Genomic DNA, 14,634 nt, shown 5'->3' on the forward strand with positions numbered 1-14,634 from the left:
ACGTAATTCCCATGGTGCCCATTAGTAGCCATCTGTGTAAGGTAATATGTATTTCGAATGGAATTGATTAAGGCATAAATGCACTGTTGGTATGATCAGGGAAAGGAGGCAAAGTTCAAATCTTGTCCCTAATGCCCATTATGGAATTATAAACAATGGTTTAAAATGTGAATTTCCAGATTCAGCACAATCTACTATTGAAGAATCTCATCTTAAAATAAATACCTAAGACACAAAGGAATAAGCATATAGGCTTTCTACTGAAGCATTCTATGAGAGAAACTCTTTTAAGTTAACTAGTCAGTATATTAAATACCTACTAAGTGCCGGACTCTGGGATGCTAAAAAGTAACACAAACTCTATTTTCATGGAGTTTACAATCTAGTGGGGGAAAACAATATCCTAAAGGAAACTGAAAAGGAGAGGATTGGTGGGAGAAAAAAGAAGGTACCCAGGTTTTGGGGATGGGGGAAAGCACAATGAAGTCCAAAGGAAAAAAAAGGGTTCAGCCAGGTTTTGGAAAACGAAGAGGTAGTAGACCTGGGCCATCTCTATAGAGGAAAGGTTTGGAGTTCCTGGTCCCAAATTAGCAGATCAGAGGCTACTATTAAGGCATTAGGACTGGAGCTGATTGGATTTTGCAAGATGATGTTATAATAGAAAGTAGATGCATATATTTTGCTAGACGATGCATATTTGTTAGAATTATGTTTTATCTTCAGCATGGTGGAATGTAAGAAAGAGAGAGGATGACTGCTCATTAATTGAAAAATGAACTAACCTAGAAAAAATGAGGTAGACACATGCAATTTTCAAATGCATATTAGCACCATTTGGGGAGGAGGGTAGGTCATCTATTTGTCATTTCCAGAGATACAGTCATCATTATATTCTACGTGAATCTACTGGATTCTTCTGAAATCATCTAGTCTAAACTCTTCATTTTATAGAAGAGAAAACTGAGGTCAAAAATATACAAATAACTTGTCTACAGTCACACAAAGGAGCAAAAAAGCTGAGATGCAAATACAAGCCAGTTCTGTTCTTTGTCCTGTCAGCTTATAAGGTACTGGACTTGAGGTCAAAAAGACTGGAGTTCAAATCCTGACTCAGGCACTTAATAATTGGGAAGCCATTTTGCTCATCTCAGCCTCAGTTTCTCCAACTATAAAGTGGGCATAATAATATCACCCACTGCAAAATATTGTTGTGAGGATCAAATGAAATAATATATGTGAAATACTTTGTAAACCTTAAAGTGCTATATAAAACTAATTATTATTCTCTGTAGTGTCAGGATTAGTATTGCTACCTGTGTTCCTTCCTGACATGGATTTTCTAACGAACCATGTTTTTGAAACCTTTCCATTTTCATCTAAATTTTGTTACTTATCTCTGCAACCTCTCATCCATAACACACAGCTCTCTATAGAGATATAATAATATAAATATGTTTCCTTTGTAAATATCTTTCTTCTTTTGCATCAAATTTCCTTTGAAAGCAGGGTACATCTACCATTTTGTTGTTCTTGGAAAGAGAAAAATTAAATTCAATCTCTAGCTTTCACAGTAGTTCAATCTGGACAAGTCATTTAACCCATCTTGATTCAAATGATAACAACACTTACACAACCTCCCTCACAGGGTTACTTTGTACATTTTAAAGCACTATAGAAATGTGAATTATGATGTATATTAAATGAATTATGCTTGGACACTGAATTTAACTGGGAATTTCCAGAAAGACAGGCATGTTTTAGTTGTGATTCCCAAATGCATTAATATGAGGAAGGAAAAGAGAAAGGAAAAGAAGAGAAAAAGGAAAAGAAAGGAAAGGAGAGGAGAAGACAGGACAGGACAGGACAGGACAGATGCTCTCAGTGATGGCTATGGGCTGGTCCCAAGGCTCTTGTTCACAGGCTCCTCTGTCTCCACTATGGATAGGGGGAAGGTGATGGCCATGGTTTGATCCATTGGGAACATTCTTTCCATTTCAGGGAATCTTGCTGTTTCACCAGTCTAGTCTGCCTACTTCATAGGTGGAGCAACATTTGGTGTTGGAAGTGGCAGGCACTGAAGGGTCCCTTCTCAAATTGCTACCCTCAGTTCTTTTAGGGGTTGGGCTGGAAACAATATCGTTCTTCTGGGGATAAAGATGAATACCTTCCCAATATTAGATTTAAGGAGAAATTTGTTACATGAGTTCATATATAAAGAACATCAATTAACATAATGGTTGGATCTGGAGTATTCCTCATGCCTACCATGAATTTCTTCTTCATCTCTCTCTCTCTCTCCCTCCCCCTCAAGTGACCTTTTCTTTTCTTTTCTACATATATATATGCCCCAGGAAAACATAAATTACTCAGATGGGTATCGTTCTATCTCCATTACATAGCACAGTGCCTTTCACATAGACACTACTTAATGTATATTTACTGAATTTGATCATTGTTCAAATGGATACTTCTTATAGTGACTTCCCTTTAAACTGAAGATAGGATATTAAATCAGTAGCTTACTAAGAAGATAATCTGGGGAAGAAAGAGAGGAGCAGAGGGAAGGGTGATTCCTATGTCAGAGTAGAAAGAGACTAGCTCCAGTTTGAAAACACAGGCATTTGAATCCAGTTTTGATACACCCACTACCTGGAAAAATTAGGGTACATCCTTCACTTTCACTTCTGCGCCTCAGTTTCAACATCTGTAAAACAAGAGAGTTGGACTAGTTGACCTCGGAAGCCCCTTCCAGCTCTAAATCCATGAACCTATGCTATCTCCCAGGGAAACTGAACCACCGTAAGCATCAATCTTCATGACTTCTGGGGGATGTTCTCCTTGGTGATTTAATAGCAGGGAACTGGTGATAAAACAAAGTGTGTTTCTCTGCGCACACATTTCATGATCATCTTGAGACAGACGCAAAGAAACTACTACAGTACCCTGAGCCTCTGACCTCTCACCTTCCAGGTGTGTGGGGAAATGTGAGGAATACATATTGATTTCCACTCAGAGACTAATGCTGTCAATTTGCGGTTACTGCTCATATTTGTTCCTCATCAAATCTATTTGTATTATTCCCATAGTCTTCCTGGTGTTTGCAATAACCTCCAATGGGGGAACATCTGCAGACATTCTTATTTCCTTGACTGCCAAGCCATGCAGCTGCTCCTGCTGCTCCCATCATCTCCACACAGGCATCTGTTTCAGTTCCTCAATAGCTACCGACCCCAGCTTTAACTGATTTCCAGCTCTCCCCATCCTCTCTCTGTAGGGTAGTGGGAATTGAAAGGGAGACCCACAAACTCAGGAGTCTCCCTGTATGACTCAAGGAGCCATCTGAAACTGAGAGGTGCTTTGTAAAGAAGCTTCAATAGGTTTGGCACCTTTTACAGAGACCACCTCCAAAGTCAGTCAATTATCTTTTACCTTTGATTTAGACTTCATTCTTGGCATGTAGAGGATGGAAGAAAATTCTGAAGAGATGCTTCCCTCACTTGAGCTTGTTCAATGTTTATTTCTCTAGAACCTTCAACTCCTTGGAGCCACAGCCATTGAGGACAGACTACAAGATCAGGTGCCTGAGACCATTGAAACGCTAATGAAAGCGGATATTAAAATCTGGATCCTCACTGGAGATAAGCAAGAAACTGCCATTAACATTGGTAATCCATTGCATTCAAGCACTGAATCTGCATCCTTGTTGTTTTGTTTTGTTTCTCTGAATAAAAGATGGGGGAAAGGATGAGAATAAGAAGGAGTGATTCTATTTCTGGCTGACTGGGTGTTAAAAATGGAGTGACCACACCCAGATTCTGTATTATACATTAGGACTGGGGAAATTATTTCCTATCTTTTCTTTCTTTCTCATCTCTGTCTCTCACCACTCCGGCTACAATATACACAGGAGCCAGTTAGCAACCTTCCATGTGGTTAGTTCTTATGTAATAATTAAAATTATAAGGTTACTAGTAGCTTAATAATTTTATTAAATCAAAGTAGCAGTAGTAAAGAGAGGGAGAGGTAGGAGAGAAGTAGAGAAATACTTAGCTTACTAATCTATTGGCCACCATGATAGATTGAAGCTAAGCACTGACAAGGCTTCCTCCAGCCTCCACGCTCCAGCCAGAAGACCCCAAAGACCTCCTGGTCACCATTTATAAGCTCTTTTCTCCACCCACTCACTCTCACACATCCTATCTCAGGAACCAATCATAGTTTCTTAATTTTCCTGGACTGCCCAGAGGGGCAGTGCCTGTGGAATCAGTTTCCTGTCTTGTTAGTTGCTTGGTTCTTTAACGTCCTTTCTCTGAGGGCTTATCTATACCTGAATTTACTTTGACCTCCAGGTCACTGAGAGATGATGTTAAGCAAAGTGACATAATGGAGAGAGAGATTCTCTTCCAACATTAATGATAAGACTGCGTGTGGCAATTCTTTACTAGTTGGGACAGCTGCTCATTTATGTGACCTCCAGTTGTAGTTTGAGGACAGGGGAAATATTTTTTTTAAAGATTGATAGATTTTATCTATACTTCAGAGAAATCTTTTAGTGTCATCTTTCCCTCTCACTCAGAAAGAATCCTACTAAAGGAATAATACACAATTAATATTAATTAAAGGAAAGATAGAAAAATTGAACAAGGAAAGAATTGATTTCAGTTCTTGAAGGGCTCATTCCTCAATAATACATTAACATTCAGGAAATCATAAATTTCTCTTTAAATGAAATGTAAAAGTGGCCTGAGTATAAGAGAGCCTCTAATCAATCTCTGACCTTTGACTTCTCTGTAGTTAAATGCAGCATATTGATTCAGACAAATAACAACTACATTCAGAAAATATAAGATGACATTTTTGGAAGACTAATATCGCACACCATAAAAATGAGAAATAATGATTGTGTGTGTTCCTTTGAGAAGTAGAAACAACCAGCTCATGATGATCTGTGAACAAATGATTCTATTATATTTTCAAAGTAAATTAATGTGGTTGCATTCATGAAATTGATTAAAAATGAGCTCACCAGCATTCCCAAACACAAACTTAAGAATGACATGTTGTGCGTGTTTGATGATTAAGAAGGTTTATCACCAGCAGTGAAAAGGAGAAAATGCAATTAATTAAAAGCAAATGACTTATGAAAAAAGAGAATAAACTGTAAGAAAGTCAGCTAGGTAGCACAGTGGATAGAGCACCAGGCCTGGAGTCTAGATGACCTAGGTTGAAATATGGCCTCTGATACACAACCTGGCTATGTGACCCTGGCCAAGTCACTTAACCCTAATTGCCTAGCCCTTGCTGCTCTCTGTCTTAGAATTGGTACTAAGACAGAAGGCAAGAGATGACAAAATGAAATGATTTTAATTAGACTTCAAGAAAGAACATAAAGGTTGGAAAATAAAAATATAATAAGTAATATTTTAATGTAAATATATTTACATAATAATATGAAATAAAGTACAAATATAATAAGGAAATAATTAAAGAAAAGTTGCTTTTTTTAACCCTTACTAAGTTTCAATATAATACTAAGTATTGGTTCCAAGGCAGAAGAGCAGTAAGGGCTAGACAATGGGGGTTAAGTGTCTTGTCCAGGGTCACACAGCTAGGAAGTGTCTGAGGTCAGATTTGAACCCTAAACCTCCTGTTTCTAGATCTGACTGAGAGAAGAATTTCAGTAGGGATATGTATGTAAGGAAAAGAATAGAATTTGCTCAGGAAAAAAAAAAGAATTTGCTCAGGATGTGAAGTTATTTTGGGAATCCTTTTGTGAAAAAAAAATAATAAAATAAAACAAGAAGATGATAACATAGACCTGCTGAAGGTTTTTTCATCATGATTATTTCAAGAAAGTAGGGTTGAGAAAATCTCCTTAAATGCTACACTATATATTGTGTGTTTGCTTGAAAATAATTTTATTTCCTCTTAACCTTTGAGGACTAAATCATAATTACTTTAGGCTAACTTAGTAAGTTATTAATCAATAACTTGAAGTAGTAGAATCCATCTTGAAAACAAGGTTTTTAGTGAATGTTTTAAGAGCTTACCGTATGACCAACTGATACTAAAGAGGCTATGCTTAAAAATAACCCCAAAACCTGATTATCTGGTACATCTCCAGCAATCCCAGTCCTGTCTGCACCTAAACTATTTGAAGGATGATTGTCCTGAGTATTTCCAGAAGAGAAAAAACTCGATGACTTCCCATAGTCATCTTCTTATGGGCAGGAAATGATTCCTATGTCTAGCCTCAGTCCTTCCTATAAGCAATTGAAGATTTTCTTTTCCTGAGCCTCATCCAGTGAAGGTAGAGAAAAGCTGGTCACCATCCCCTAGATAAAATAGTCTTGATATGTTTTCAGACTATTCCTTTACCAGCCCTCAGCCTTCTCACCTTCACAGTGAAAAGCCCGAGTTCCTCAGAGATTCCGAATCATTTGAATTTGTTTCCTTTGAACCTCAGGACCCATGTCAAAACATCTCCCAATAGTCGGATTTAGTTATAAAATGATGCCATCTGTTAGTTATCAAGGGTTCACCACATACCAGGCACCTAATCTGCAGTCTTTTGGGTTTTAGGGCACTCTTGCAAACTCTTGAAGAAGAACATGGGCATGATCGTCATAAATGAAGGTTCTCTTGATGTAAGTAAAAATTACAAATTTGCCATTGTGATCGATAATCTTGCAAAGTGTTTTATTTTACTCTTAATCTGGTATATCTGTATGGCTGCAAAATATTTTCCTTTAGTGAGGGGAAAAATCGCTTATTATCCTTGCACTCCTCTAATGTAATGTACACTGTTTTGAACCGCAGTAATGTAAATGGATTCAATCTTTGCTTCTTTGACAGCCAAAAGAAATTGCTAGATGATTTGCTTAATGTTGTGCGACAGGAAAGCTGCATAATAAAAGCATTATGCCAGAGGGTTGCCGAGTGAACAGCGCTAGTCGGTATCTATTAGTACAAAATTCTATGGAATATTCTGTGTCTGTTTCAGCTTTGAATGCCAATATAGAGTTTGCCTTTTGTAAACGATCATGAAATCAACTGAGAAAGAAAATGTATGTCTGTATTATTCCTTATTAATGATTTTTTTCCAGCATTAACATTGTCCTATACACATTCACATATTTCTTTATATTGCCCTAGGTGCCTCACTCAGCCATGAAAATAAATATTAGCCCATGTTGTAATATTTATAAATACTAGCTCTAGACCAAACAGTGTGCTTTCTAATTTAGTATTTGGCCCAGAGCTTAGGACAATGTCTTCAACATTTCAGTGAAGAATGTTGTCCTAAGTTTTAAACCAACCCTGAATTTGAAACCTCAATATTTGGTCCACAGCCAGTATTTATGAATACTAGCATCGGGGCTAATATTTATTTTCATGGCTGAAATTTAAGCATTCAGGGCAGCATAAAGTAATATATATGAGGGAATGGAGAGAAATTTGGTCATTTGGAAGAGGTCAGAGAAAAAGAAAAAGGAGTAAAGATGAAAATCTCTTGCCAAAAGAATCATCCCTCAATAGCTAAATTGTCAAAGGATGGGAACAGTTTTCAAAAGAAGAATTAGCAGTTATCAGTGACCACTTGAAAGCATTCTCTAAATCACTGATAATAAGAGAAATTAAAATTAGAACAACTCTTAGGTCTTACAAGGCAATCATCAAATTCACAAAGTTAAGAAATGGAATTTCTAGGGAACAATGTGGGGAGACATGCACACAAATACTCTGCTTGAAGAGCTGCTACTTGGCCTAAGTATTTTAGCTTTCCATATTGGAATGTTATACATTGGCATCATCTGTGCCAGTGATTAGCCTGTGTTATTTTCACCATTTTCAGTTGGTTAAACAAGATACTCTGCTAAGTGGTAGGGACAGAGCTGGGTAACAGTCTACTGGACCTCCCATTCATTATTGGGTCTGATTACTTCTGTCATCTACTTCTAAATTCATTATGATGCTAATGACATCTCCATCTCTTCCACAATTACATCATGAAAGACTCCATCAATGTTTTGTTGAAATTAAAAGCATATATTATATTCTCCTAATACCATATCTAGTCTTTCCCCCTAATACACCAGAATAGTAGCCCAACCAAAAAAAAGAAATTGTGATTTATATAGTATGATTTAAACTTCAATGACTTTATGTTGTCTTTTAGTCATCATTGCTTTGCTTTCCAAGTAGTCAGAAACTGTCCCATAAGAATGCATTTTAGTTGATACACGTAAAACCCAGTGGAATTGCTCATTAGCTCTGAGAGGGGGAAGGGAGGAGGAGAGGGAAAGAACATGAACCATGTAACCATGGAAAAATATTCTAAATCAATTAATTAAATAAATTTAAAAAAACAATTTTTTAAAGATGAAGAAATTTTTAAAAATACATTTTAGAATGTTGCTAGCAATCTAAATCAAACTCCCTAATTTATAGTTGGATCATTGGGATACCATTTGCCCTTTTGCAATACTCAAGGAAGGATCTCTTTAACACATTCACTTCACTTCCAGCTTCTCCAGCCTCTTTTTAGACCCCTATTATACATGCCAAGTCCTGAACTAGGCTTTGCTAATATAAAAAGCAAAATGAAATAATTTCTGCTGTTAAGTAGTTTGTGATCTTCTTGATACAAGTATAATTGAAGGAAAATTGAGATAGGGAAAACAGACAACTGGGGCAGGTCCTGAAGGGAATGGGGGAATAGATCCAAGAAAGCTACATAAAGATGAGACTTGAAAGATTGAGCATTGAAGGAAATCAGAGATACTGAAGGGGGGAGGGCATTCTGGGAAGTGCAGGGACACTTGCTCAAGAAAGAAGATGGGGTAGTAAAATTGGGGGGGCAGGGATGGCAGTCCAATCCATGAATACAAGAGTTTCATGAAGACAAATAGAATAAAATATGGCTCCCTTGGCTGGAGGTAGAGGGAAGACATATTATGGAGGGACTTAAATGTATTTTATCCTAGAGATTGAGAAGTCAGGGAAGTTTTTGAGGAGGGAAAGGATAGGGTCAGGCCACTGATTTCAAAGCTCTCTGACAGTTTTCAGGATCATGAATTCTTTTTGGAACCCTCAGATGGCACAGAAAGTAGCTAGGGGCTGTCATACCCTCTAGTCACTTATCTTTCATTTCTTATCCTTCTCTTCCACTTTTGATCTCTCTTTCCTAGTCTTAAAGGCCAAGCTAAGGATTTGATCTTTATTTAATAGACATTCTGAAGCTACTGGAATTTTTTGATCTGGGAGTGGCCACAGTGAGAGCCTTGCTCTAGAGAGTACCGTGTGAGGATGCAATGAAATGGAGAGAGAGAGAAGGCCAGTTAGGAGGCTATTGAAATAATCTAAACAAGAGAGTATGAAATAGTGAGGTGGCAATGGGAATCCAAAGGAAGGACCAAATAGGAGAGAGATTTTGAAGACATATATTTCTTCGGATCCCTGGTAGGGAGAGGCAAAAACTATGCATTTAACTACATGGTGAGAGAAAGAGAAGTGTGTTTTTTTCCCTTCAATCTAAGTCTTCCAGGGTAGTAATTCAAAATTTATAAAAATCAAGACTTCAAAGCATATCAGAGTAACTAATTACTCTATAGTTCCTCTGAAGGAAACGTGAATGGAAGTATCAAGAGAACACAGACTTTTAAACTTCTCCTAATTTGGGGTATTTTGTGATGATTATACCTTTCTTACCAAATAATACCTTCCTTTAATTTTTAAACATATACATATAACCATTTAAAATTTTTTGACAGTGATCTATCCTGTCTGAACTTTTAAAACTGAAATGGTTAGAAATCTCCTGCCATCCTTAAGTTGCTGTATGCAGAGGGAGAAACAGAGGCAAGCTCTGTGGCTCAATAGATTAGTTCTAATTTGTTCAGCCCTAGGCTGCCAAGGACTCTAGCTCTGCTATTTGAAGAAGGTTTTTCTTCCAGGGAGTTAAGTGGTGACTTTACGAATCTCACTGTTTGGGGTCAGGCACACAGTGGTGCACTCATTTGTTTCTCAGCAGGAAAGGAAACATCACTTTGCATAGATCCTTCAGATCTTATATCATAAAATTCATGGCTGAAATTTCAAGCAGGTTGTTAGTCTTATTGGGATTCCTGCAGCTGAAGCATTTTTCTTTGTTACTGGGGCAAAGAAAAGCATCTTGTCTGTGTTCAAGTTTGCCTGAAATAATCATGCTACAAGATAAATTCCATCAGCACATGGTTAGAGTAATTAACATTGAAGTAATTTACTCCTTTAAGGGCATGACAGAAAATAACTAATGCTTTCATAGACTAATAAATAACAGAACAAAATCATATTCTTTTTTCTTCACAAATGAGATTTATAGGACAATTTAGATACTATAAGATATCATTTAAATTTTAAGTAATTAGAAAAAAATATTCTCCCCCCAATACTCTGAAGTTTGATATAATGATAACAGGTAACTGTTTTTTTCTAAGCTAAGGAAATTTTATAAACTTGGATTGTACTTCCCATAAGTGGTACTTAATTCCTCTAAATATGGCTTCTCCAAAATAGCTTTGTATTTAATAACAAAATTAAAAAGCTAAATCTATTTCTCTAGGTGATAAATTTAAAAAAATAAAAAGTCCTCTTTAGGATCTTTCCTGATTTAAGAATAATGTACTTCACACATGCAATTGTGGAGTATGCCCAAAAAATAGTTCATACATTTATTAAAATATTGTTAATTAATTTCAAATTCAAATTAGTACAGAAATCAGAAACATTTATAATTGGCTTTGCAGTTCATTTTCGTGCTTATGTTTGAACACGAGTTCTTGTGTGGGAGATCACAACAGGATGAATGAAGTAGTCATATACTCCACAGACAATTTAGTCGGCAAGTTGTTTTGGTTTTTCCCCATTCCAATCCTACAATGGACATTATTACCTCCCAGGCAGGGCTTAAACTTTTTTGTTTCATTGGCCCCTATAGCCAATGAAACTTTAGTGAAGCTATGGGTCTCTTCTGAAAGTCATTTTTTAAAAAATCATTGAATAAAATGCAAAATTTCATTGAGTAGTTCATGAATACAAAGGCATTTCTTTTTCCCCATACAGGAATCTATTGAAATCACTCTCTTTGGGGGTCTCTAGACTCCAGGTTAAAAACCCCTCTTCTAGAGTGATGCACAGCTTCCTTTATTCTTCTTTTAGCTTCCTCGTTTGCTGTCTTCCTTATTCCTTCCTTGGACTTTAACTGTTCTGTTTTCAAAGGAAGACCTAGCCTCTTCTTGTAGTTTCTATTGGGCTTCTGAACAGAGATGTTGACAATAGTAACAAAAGAATTTCTTTCAGCTTCCTTGTGATTTTTTTGCCTCCTTGGTGACATGAATAATCCAATGACAAATAGGCAAACCAAGGCTTTTGTGAGAATAACAAGGGTTGGCTATGCTGTGAAACAAATTTGATGAGAAGCACAACATGATGTGGTGGGAAAAGAACCGGTCTTCAAATTAGAAGGCCTTCACTGAAACCACCACCCTGATACTTGCTGGTAGTGTGACCATGAGCAAGTCATTTAATCTTTGATTCCTCATCTATAAAACAAAGCTAATAATAATAAAATCTCACATTTTGAGTGTCTTTTGTTAAATGTTTAGCATTCTGCCACCTAGCTCACAAGATTGTTGTGAAGATGGTGTTTTGTAAACTTTAAAGTACTAGTTAAATGATAACTCTCCTAAACACCTCGAAGTCATACAGGGATAATAGAATAATAGACAGAGAGTTGGCCATTCCAATAAGAAGACTTGGGTTTAGATGTAACCTCTGATACCTCCTGGATTTGTGACACTGAATAAGATATTTAATCTCTCAGAACTCTAGGCTGCTCTCTCAACACTGCAGAGAAGATGCCTACCTGCATTGTAGAAGGAGTTTCCTTCCCTGGGAATCCTCTAGATCAGGGGTCAGCAACCTTTTTGGCTGTGAAAGCCATAAACGCCACATTTTTAAAATGTAATTTCGTGAGAGCCGTACAGTGCTCACAGTGCGCTCCTGTAACAGTGCCTGAAAAAAATTGACTTTATGGCTCCTGCAGAAAGAACCATATCTGGCCCTCAAAAGAGCCAGATATGGCTCGAGAGCCATACGTTGCCGACCCCTGTTCTAGATCAATAAAACTACAGGTCCAGTCACTCTCCCTATCCCACACAAAGATAATGAATCCCTTAATCCTAATTGGACTCTGCAGGGTGATATATAAATCTAAATCTCCTCCTCTACATAACAGTCCACATAGTTGAAGACTGTTATCATGACCCCCATATCCTCTCTTCTGGAAAGTTAAACATTCCCAGATTCTTCAACTATTCTTCATCTGATAGTTTTAAATCTCCTCAGTTACATAGGACATCAACTGGACCTATTCCAGCTCAGCAGTGTTCCTTTTACAATCTGAGACCCAAAATGAAACACAAGACTCCAGATCTGGCCTTTTTAATGCAAAATGGAATGAAACTATTACCTTCCCTTTTTTGGAAATGTATTTCTTTGGTACAACCCAAGGTAGTGTTCATTTGGGAATCATCCTTAAAATTCATGAGGCTCTTCTCTTTCTATTGTAGTTTAAGATGTTTCTCCTAAGTCAGTCATTCCAAAAAGATGTACATTTTATCAAACCTAAGCTTAAATAAGAACTTAAGAATTCAGTATTCTGAACTGTAAACTTAGCAACAAGCTGAAGCAATGTTGTTTTTGTTTTTGTTTTCCTTAAAGGGTACAAGATCTCTTTCAAGAAGAATTAAGATGATATGGTGTTACAGATTATAACTATATATATGATTAATTTCAAATTCATATTAGTACAGAAATCAGAAACATTTATAATTGGCTCCCTCCCCTTATAAAAAAGTTTTGTTGCTTCCTTAATTAATGACAGGTCCAAGCTGCCCCAAAAAGGCTACCCCTTATGAATCTGGCATATTTTAACTTAGTTTAAGGCTTTTCTCAGAGGAAATCCTTACCTACACTGTTAAGTATACAAAATCTTGGGCTCCCTTAAGATTATGGTGCAGACTAAAATGTTGTCACTTTTTCAATTATAAATCAAATACGGTAAAAAAAATTATTTCTCTCTAATCTTGCATCATCCACAGCTTACTTACTGGACATCTCTTCTTGGATCGATAAATCTCAACTGCAACATGTCCAAAACAGAAATCATTAGTTTCTCTTCTAAACTTGGGCTTATTCAATATTTTCCTATTTCTCTTGAGAGGAACCTGGTTTATAAACTTGCATTCATTATCAATTCTTCTCACTCCCTTATCTTATTTCAGTTGTCAAGCCTTTATGGATTCTACCTATACCTGTTCTGCAGTCATCACTTTTTCTTTATTCATTTAACTACTAGTCTAGTTCAGGCTTTCATCAGAGACCCTGGAGATATGGGCTTTGACTGAGGTACAGAAGAATGTAGGACGAAGGAGCCACAGGCTCTTGTGCTTGTGAGTAATAAATAGCCTAACTCTTGATCCTTTGAACACTTATGTTCCCTTCTCAGTACCCTCTCATCTATGACCTTCTTAAAGAGTATTCATTGAATGAAATATTTTTAGTCTCATCCACATAGAGTATAGAATAGTTATATGTTGGTAGCTATATTTACCTTTCTTCTGTTTCTGTTGTCCTGGATGTTTTCAAAGCAAATAATCTGATCATATCCATTTGTTTTCTAGAAATACTTTGAATACCTTTCTTTTATTGAATATTCATGTTTTTCATTAATGATGAAACTTAGATTTTCATGTTATTGTCACTTAGTTTTGCACCTTCCTCTGCTCTTCACAACACAGTACTTCATTCTCTTCTACAGTTCCCAGTAAAATACTTCTGTGTTATTTGCATTTCTTTCCCTTTATATTTGAAGGCCTTTTCTCTTGATTGCTTGCATATTTTGTTGTTTGTCATTGTATTTGTTAGATTTAACCATTATGGATATTGGAGTTTGCAGCATAGGGTTTTTTCTCTTACTAGAGATGATCTGTGGATTCTTTTAATTTGTACTTTGTTTTCTGTATTTGAAAGATAAGATAGTTTCTTATATTATTTCTTATACTATGTTGTTCAGGGTTGGGGTTTGTTTTTTTTGGGGGGGGTTGCTAATTTTTTTGTAACAAAAAGAACTTTTGTAAAGTTCTTTTGAAAAACCTATGATACTTAATTTTTCTCTAAGCATCCTGTTTTCAAGACCAGTATAGTTTGCCTTTAAAGAAATCATAATATTGAGGCAGCACTGGACCTGGAATCAGGAAGAACTGAGTTCAAATACAACGTCAGACACTTGCTAGCTATGTGGTCCTGGAAATATAACCTAACTTCTGTCTGTCCCAGTTTCCTCAGCTGTAAAATTAAATATTAAAAACCTCTTCTAGAAGATCAAATGAGATATTTGTAAAGTACTTAGCACAATGCTTAACACATAGTAGGTGCTATATAAATGCTTATTCCTTTCCTTTTCCATATTAGTGCTTTTTGTTTCTATGTTCCCAAATTGCCTTTCCCTTTAGTGTATATGCACTCTCAATCAGTTTTCTCTTTCATTTATTTAGAGATTCACCTCCATGGATTCAAGTTTTTTCTTTTCTG

General features: G+C 36.5%; 1 protein-coding gene across 1 annotated transcript in view; it reads left to right on the plus strand.

Moving 5' to 3' along the window:
• The window catches only part of ATP8A1 (ATPase phospholipid transporting 8A1), a 279,653-nt gene that overhangs the window by 164,648 nt on the left and 100,371 nt on the right, over positions 1–14,634 (plus strand). Inside the window, exons 25-26 of the mRNA XM_044681740.1 lie at positions 3,527–3,665; positions 6,583–6,647. Of these exons, the coding sequence (XP_044537675.1) occupies positions 3,527–3,665; positions 6,583–6,647 (204 nt within the window). The remainder of the gene's footprint in view (positions 1–3,526; positions 3,666–6,582; positions 6,648–14,634) is intronic.

This window comes from Gracilinanus agilis, chromosome 6 (genome assembly GCF_016433145.1).
Source record: "Gracilinanus agilis isolate LMUSP501 chromosome 6, AgileGrace, whole genome shotgun sequence".
Lineage (NCBI taxonomy): Eukaryota > Metazoa > Chordata > Mammalia > Didelphimorphia > Didelphidae > Gracilinanus > Gracilinanus agilis.